The sequence below is a fragment of the Leucoraja erinacea genome, chromosome 15 (genome assembly GCF_028641065.1).
Source record: "Leucoraja erinacea ecotype New England chromosome 15, Leri_hhj_1, whole genome shotgun sequence".
Taxonomy (NCBI): Eukaryota; Metazoa; Chordata; class Chondrichthyes; order Rajiformes; family Rajidae; genus Leucoraja; species Leucoraja erinaceus.
In genome coordinates this window covers 17,680,523-17,688,727 of record NC_073391.1, presented here as the reverse complement: position 1 = coordinate 17,688,727, position 8,205 = coordinate 17,680,523, and the positions used below count along the sequence as shown (strand labels likewise).

Below are 8,205 nucleotides of genomic sequence, written 5' to 3'. Positions count from 1 at the left end.
TTTTAGATGCTTATTGCCACACATGAAAGCGTCAAATTAAAGTCGTTTTATGATGCTTTTAAACATAGTTTATCGTATTGTTAGGGTGACTTTCCCAGCATATATGTAGCGCTTAATAATATAGGGTTCGATTCATGAATTTACATCCGGATAGCAAATTAAAGGCAAAACAAACGAAACTTAAAATTTCCCCTTTATAACGGGATAATGGCGACCGTAAGATTGTGGATTAACTGGACGCCTGGATCCTTGCTCTTGAAGGAATGATCCAGGGGTGATTTGAGAATTTTGCGTTGTGTGTCTGAATACAAACACCAAGCCGGTCGTGGTGGGGTGACGGGGGACAAATTGTTTTTACAACTGCATATAATAGTGCTGACAACTGAACCATTGAAATGAGGACAAGAGTACTGGTGATTTAAAACAGAAATGTCAGGCTGTTATACATGACCACTTTATAGCAGCCTTTAGTTCAAACATCATTGCACAGCAATGTCGGAAAAATAAGTTCTATAAAGCAATTCCAAACTTTTACACCCTTTGAACCACTTTAGGTTGGAAGAATGTAACCAGTGTGAGCTACATGAGTACGCTCAAAAACTTTAAAATAATCCTTACTTTTTACGAAAATAACATTTTTAGAGCTACTTAAATGTAAAATCTAGAGTGGGTTTTTCGACTAATCTGCAGCAATCTGAGTTCATAGCACTCTCTTTCCTTTAGATTACTCAACAGTTGTCCATTTCACACCCTTCCATGCAAATATATGAATGCTAATATAACAGATATAGATTTTTCTTATCATGATGATAATCATATTCACCCAGATTGCAAAATGAATATGAAATCGTTTCCAAATGATAGTAATTGCTGAATTATTCCCAAACTCATGCACTGGCGACCACACGAACTGAGATTAATATTTTGAGGTTATTTTCGGTACTTCTATCACGAACCGGGATGTGAACGATGATGAAACTCTTTGCTTTCAACAGTGCTGTCCGACGCTTGGAATTTGGAGAAGCAGCATTCAGACTAAATTTCCTTACATATCAACGTGTTATTAAGTGTGGGGGGTAAGGAAGAAATGCAATATTTCAGATCTGAAATCTTTTTTGGATCACCCTTCTATCAGGGTGTTCATTGGGCTTCTATCTAAAGTTTAAACAATTCACAATCGTGGAAAACTTCGAAAGGAACCTGGTCTCGATGTTTAATTTGCCCCTTAATTCATATTAAACACTTAACCATTCATTGAGCGAGTGGCTTTAAATAACTGACTCTAGCCTGATTCCCCCTCCCCCGCGCCGTATGTAATCTCACAAACAACTGAAGTCAGTCTCTTTCAGTTCGGCAGGCAAATTTGTGCAACTGTAGAACAAAAGAGCTTTATAGCGTCGTAGTAATGGGCCTCGAACTTTAGAAGCAACTCCACTCCCCTTCATGATGAAAATAAACACGACATTGTCCTTTTGTGCGTTCAGGTGATTCTCTTTTTGAAAGATAAATTAATTACAGATGCAAATCATGAATTATTCCGGAACCTGTGGGGAAGTGCATTGTAGTTATCATTATCCTCACAGTAACTACCTCTTTCTGCCCTGTGTATCGTTAACTTGTATTTTTCTATCCAAAGTTATGACTCATTTCCCCCAATAGATTTGAATAATTATGTTGTTTTTGGATGTCACAGAACGTAGTGTTGTTTAATGCGAGTCGACGAGAATGGATAATAATGCAATTGTAATATGAACCGAAAGATGTTACGTAGCCTGTGATTGAGATGTGGACACCGATAATCATCTTGTTAAAAGAGTCAACTTTATGTACCTGGCTCATTAGCCTGATCGTTTAGAAGAAGATAGAAGCTAGCACCCGCTGGAATAACACGAAGGTGTGAGTGTTGTCACTCAATTGAATGAAACGGAAGATTACATTGGATAAACAGCAAAGGTCAAAGGTAACAACTAAGATGCGTGTTTCAATTTCCATGGCACACTCATCCAACTATGTTGACAGGTTCCTAGTGGCATAAATTATCTGCATTATAGTTAAGAGCTGGACTGTTGCAATCATTGCCTATTATGTACTGTAGGACAAAACAGCAAATTGACGACCGGTCTGATTACAATTCTGCTAAATTATGTAAATAACTAAACAATGCCCGTGATGTGCTGTGTTCAGTACAATGTAATGAAGCATATTAGCAAAGTGCAGATAAAGATAAACTTAAATGGAAACCTTAATTAAATCTTTCAAAACAAATTTGCTCTGTTGAGGCTTTTACTAAACTGTGCGGGCGAATCTGTGAAATAAACGGTTTGTTTTGAGATTGCCGCAGTTTAAATCTGGTGGGGGAGGGAGGGAGGGAATGGGAAAAATATCAGTCCTTGCCCACCATTTACCGAAGTGATATGAGTACATCCAACGTGTTAGTGCAACACTAAACAGCTTTGTTTCGCAGCCTTATTTCCTGAATTGTGGCTCTTCTAAATTAGCTCTCCAGTAGGTGTTCAACTTGTATTGCCTGTATTATTGTTGATGGTATATAAAACCGCAGTTTAATATATTAGGTATGTTTATGTTTTTCTTTCATAAATCATAAGTGCTCCATGGCTTCACGACTTTCGCGGGGGGGGGGGGGGGGGGGGGGGGGTGGGGGGATGGGAATGGGGCGATGTCGGTGAAATCCATCAGGCAAAAAGTGAAAATGGTTCGTCTCTATTAAACGAACTCATGAGAAATACAGTACAACATTAAAATGACATATGCGAAATCCCGCTTGAATCGGAGGTCACAGCATATCCGTTCTACATATAAATCTTCATATACAAATTGGGCTTGCTTCCATAATAAAATTATTGCTATTTCTTGCGGTGCTACACTTCATAAAATCGCGTTTTAATGTGCAATATATCCCTGGCATATAATACTTTATCAGGAAAACCTCACAAATTGAACGTCTCTGTTTAAAATCGCATGGAACATTGCAGACGTCTCTTTTCGCACCTGGCTGTTTCATACACGGGTAAGTTTTATTTTCTCTGCGCACCTACCAGCCGAGCTGGAAACTGGACTTTAAAAAAAAAGCCAAATCTGTAAAATAATACATTTATAGAAACAAGGCTGTTTGTTTTCACATTTTAAAGTGAATGTTTCCTCAACGGGCAACCAGTGTTGGGGCGCTCAAAATGACAGAGGAGCAAGAGGCTCTGCGCTTTAAACAAATTCCCCCCACAGATGGAAATGAAATAGCGTTTTGTGCCAATGGACAAGAGTAAGTCATTTGCTTACTGGTCGTCTAGTGGTGGTTTGCAGGACGGGTTTCTTTTGTGGTATTAGTCTCGTCCTCATTTGCTGCCTAATTGGACTATATAAAGCCAATAACAGGCGAGCTCTTATAGCCTTAAGCGAAGCGCAAAGTATAGGGAGGTGGACTGCCATCCTTTTTTCCCCTTCGGTAATCCCATTTGCCATTGTGCGTGCCCAATCGCCGTATACTTTCTGCATTTAACTTGTATGACATTTTTATTTCATCATTATCATCTGCCGCCAGATTGACGCTGAATGCCTCCTACTTTGTTCCAGATTGCCGTGGATTTCCACTGTACCCATATGCGAAAGTTTGGGGCGTTTCTCTGAACTCGCGGGATTCTGGCCAACACCACTGTTTTCCTACGAAGCTTCGCGCCGTTCGTGCTGTTTATGATCGGAGTCGGGCCACCATGCCCGAGACAGCAGCTCAGGAGAACCCCACTCCGCCCAAAGAATCATCCTTCTCCATCAAAAACCTGCTGAACTGTGATCGAAAGCCTTCCAAGCCCAAGACTTTGCTTTCGGCGGTGAAGGGGGTGGTTGAAGGCGCTGCTTTTTCCTTACCTCACTGCAGGGAGCCCGGCTTCCCGAGGTTTGAAATCCCGGCGCAGAGGTTTGCGCTCCCAGCGCACTATCTGGAGAGGTCACCAGCCTGGTGGTATCCCTGCACGCTGTCACCGGGTGTCCATCTCCCGAGGACAGAAGGTAAGGCATCTTTAAAGCACCGTTGTCCTTTCTTGTGCACGCCGGTCTGACCGTTTTAAGCTCTGCAACACTTCTAATGTGAATCTTTTTGTTTTAATTGTTCCCACCCCAGCTATTGATAAGAGCAGTCTGTGTGCCAGAGACTCTTCACCGGACAGAGACTCCCCGGACTCCCCGGCGCTCAAAATCGAGGCAGACCGCAAAGGGAAGGAAGATGCCAAAAGTCTGGAAGAGATCGTGCTGGAGGAATCTAGTGACGCCGAGGAACAAAAGAAGGACGACAGTAATAACGAGGACTGGGAAAAAAGGGCAGAAAGTCCGGAAAGGAAGCCGTGCAGGAAGAAGAAAACTCGCACGGTTTTCTCCAGGAGTCAGGTTTTCCAGCTGGAGTCGACCTTCGACATGAAGCGCTACCTGAGCAGCTCGGAGAGAGCGGGGCTCGCCGCCTCTCTCCATCTGACTGAGACGCAGGTTAAAATATGGTTCCAAAACCGCCGGAATAAGTGGAAGAGACAACTGGCCGCCGAGCTGGAAGCAGCCAATCTGAGCCACGCGGCTCAAAGGATAGTCCGAGTGCCCATTTTGTACCATGAGAGCTCGGCTTCGGAATCTGGGAGCCCGGGTAACGCTCCGGTCACCCAGCCTTTACTAACATTCCCACATCCAGCCTATTACTCGCATCCTGTAGTCACATCCGTGCCCCTCCTGCGGCCAGTCTGATTTTATTTTAACCTTAATCTTGCATTAGTTTTTATTGTAAGGCGAGACCTTGTAGTTTTTAAATAACGACCCACAAGACCAGCTGTAAATTTCCAGGTTGCCCCACATCCACTAACCTCATCTGTACCCCCGTCTAGGTTTATCATTTTATTTATTTTTCTCCTTTGTTTTGTGGGATCGACCCATGTAGATTGGAGGAATCGTGCCTACAGGAGGACCCGCTGTAAATGTTTCATTTTATGTTTGTAAGTACTTAAAAGGGGTGGTGAAAATGTTGTTCCTTATTATGGTTTCACGTGCCTGTGCAATATTGTACTATAGAAGTTAAAGCACTGTTTAGAGGAAAATCATCCTGGCCGGACTAACGTGACGAATAGCACTGGCGAGAGTGAACATTATCCGGGTTCTGAAGGCAAGGCGCTTTAACTGAAGGACAATCAGAAAAAAAATAAGATTTGGTTTCTTTATTTATTTAAGAAATGTACCGTTTATGTGGTGACGTATTTTGATTTACCTGGATTGTAAATTTATTGACGAAGGTCGTAAGCTTTAGGTTCTAATATTTTTGCCAGACAATACTCTGTGTTTATTATTTCTGATGGTTTCCCCAGATGTAAAATAGTTATTTACTGCGAAAATAATGGTGTTCTGTATGTTTTAGCTAAAAAATAAATAAAATATTGGCGTTTTTTGATATTGTAATGCTGAATTTTGTTGAACAGATTTGTTGTGAACTAAAATAAAATGTGAACATTCCTTGTTATTCAGTTGTGTAGTTTCATACAAACTCTAGCTCAAGAAAGAGTTAAACAGCTGTTTTGTAAATAAAGTATACACGTTCCATCTGTGGCATAAAAAAAACACACTCATTCCCAAATATTGAATCGCGATCAATTGATAGGCCTACCATATCAGGGCGCCCATACAATTTAAAGAGAGACCAGCCAGACTTGTACCTCACACAGTGGTTTTGCTCTTTTACCTAGAGGGACACTTTTTTGTACCTAACCAACGAAACACTACGTCAACTTTCAAATAAATATTTGGTCTTTCTTATTGTTCATCAATTATCGTTGCCCCTATATTTCACGTTCGCTGAAGATTGCTGCCGTATGGTTTTGGAGCACTCTCCGATTTAATCTTTACCTTCACAATAATGAAATTTCAGACACTAATTAACAGCAATAAGAACATTTCTTTGAAGTGGCTCTTTTAAAATGAGGAACTGCAAGGATAGGAAGGAGTAGTGGTGGTATTAATTTATCAGCTAAAGACTTGCTGAAATGAAGCTGTAAGAGGTTGTTGGAAGAATCACCTGTGGATAAATGCATGTCGCAATAGTTGGAGCAGTCAGTGACTACACAACAACTGCCAAGTGCCTGTACACACAAAGGATAAGAATGTATTTAATTATGCATCAAATAATTCTCTTTATGTTAAGTGACAATCACTGCTATTGAAAGCGTCGCTCCAGCAAGTAAGAGGACAGTAGCTTTTCTGACAACGGTGCGAAATTTCAATGGCTCGTTCTAAACAAGGTGAAACAAACATGTCAGATTGCATTGCTGAATCAAGTGCCGGCCGTCCGCGTTTAGTAATCTGTTGATTGCAGAAATAAATGGCGGTGCTTACATACGGAACATGTATTTTAACTATTCCAATTTTTTTGCAGAAGGTCACAGATAAAGTCCTTTAGAGATCAACAACTACAGATAATTCAATTTGTGTTTTTTATGGTTGACGTAAAAAAAAAAGCACCGTAGTTTGATTTCAAGATAGCGCCGCTGTTGGTTTTATAGCGTGAAGATCCCTGTCAACGGTCCTGTCACCTGATTCACATATGACAGGGCACTAAATAGGTGTCCCTGTGCTTTGATTTTTTTAAAAATATTTGTTATGCGTCCTGGTTGAAAATAAACAAAGCGCAGAAGCCAAAATATGTTCCCCTTTGTATAAAGAGGCAACAAGATCGTACCTTCTATTGTTGGCGATACTAACTTTATGACAACATTGTCAGTATGAACTCTCAAGCCGTTTATATAGTAAACATTAACCAGTTGAATCAACAGAAAACAGCAAAGAAAATGCAAAAGTATTTTCATTCTATATTGAATATCCCGAAAGAACCAAGCGACTCTGCTCTTTGCCAAGAGCTAAACTGCCCAATATAAACAAATATATATATAATATTTGAGTAGCATTACAAAATTTATCAAATTGCAAAACATTTACTGACTAAACTACACTCTTGCACAAAAAGGCATGGATTTGCTGATGTAATTTCACCGATGCAAATATTATATCTGATGCTCCATTAATTAAAAAAATATCGACAATAGCTCACTATCAGTTTAATTTGGCTCATGATTTCCAGATTTTGATTTGTTTTTAGCTACGTGAGCTCCCCTTTCCACTATCCCAATTCTATCTTCACCCACCCACCACACCCCTTCACCCCTGCAATATTTGAAAAATAAACTTGTAGCCATTACAACAATGTTTAAAATTACATTTCGCTTGTTAGGCCACACAGTATTGTGATATGATAAGATTTAATCACCCTTTTGTATATAGGGGCCATTTCACATATGTTTAAACCGTCCTAACCAATTTGAAAAATACTCCATTGCAGCCACGCTACCGCCCTTTCAGTACATTTTGAGTAATATCATACGTTTCGCCGTTGGATTTTTGTTTTTCCTTTTCACACATATTTTGATTTTTCCTAACAATAGATTGTCTTTTCTTCAAACTTGCTGCACCATTGTAGGTACAAGTCATTTATTTCTGCCTTAGTTTTACATTAAACGGAATGCAGTGATCATTGCTGTGGTCACCCAGTGATTACCCACTCAAAACAGAGAAAATTGTAGGCTGATATCTTGTGCTTTTCTTTCTGACCTTTACATTATTTTCTCTTCTCACCAAAACCGGCCCCGCCACCAATTTTACATGTTATCCATATAAATAATTTTCTTGGGCGTTACTGAATTAACGGCCCGCTAAGACTATTGAGGGAAATTTGAATTTTAATGCAGTTTCCAAAAAGCCACTTCACAATCCTGCAGAATCGAAACGATTCTTATTCAGAATATTTATCTTGGAACCCATTAAATCCTCCCGAACCCCTCCAGCTAAAACCAATGCCCTTTTGATTGGTATTTCAACTTTTACGATATTTTGCCAAACTTTTTTGCATACAATAAAAAGACAAATGATACGTGGATTTAAGACGACTTTATTCATTGTTTTATGGAAAGTAGGCAAAATTATTGTGCCACTACATTGGAAAAGTATAAAATATGCATCTTTTATATAAAACAACAGCCAGATTTAAAAGTCATGTTGATGTATAGATGGGACAAAGAAACCATTGTTATTGTTACACAGAATGGCGTCTCAGAAATGAGGGACCGCTAACAGTGCAAGGACTACTGATAAATATGAACCGTTCCTGCTTTTCAT

General features: G+C 40.0%; 1 protein-coding gene across 4 annotated transcripts; it reads left to right on the top strand.

The window, feature by feature from the left end:
- The first annotated feature begins 1,816 nt into the window (after nucleotides 1–1,816).
- hmx3a (H6 family homeobox 3a) lies at nucleotides 1,817–5,494 on the top strand. Of its 4 annotated transcripts, none has more exons than XM_055646774.1 (3): nucleotides 1,817–1,960; nucleotides 3,589–4,020; nucleotides 4,133–5,494. In XM_055646774.1, exons 2-3 carry the CDS (start codon nucleotides 3,726–3,728, stop codon nucleotides 4,738–4,740), a joined length of 903 nt encoding a protein of 300 aa, XP_055502749.1. In that variant the 5' UTR covers nucleotides 1,817–1,960; nucleotides 3,589–3,725; the 3' UTR covers nucleotides 4,741–5,494. The 4 variants fall into 4 exon arrangements, with proteins under 4 accessions (XP_055502749.1, XP_055502748.1, XP_055502747.1 ...); XM_055646773.1 differs by lacking the exon at nucleotides 1,817–1,960 and adding an exon at nucleotides 3,326–3,460; XM_055646772.1 differs by lacking the exon at nucleotides 1,817–1,960 and adding an exon at nucleotides 3,369–3,478.
- Nucleotides 5,495–8,205: the final 2,711 nt, after the last annotated feature.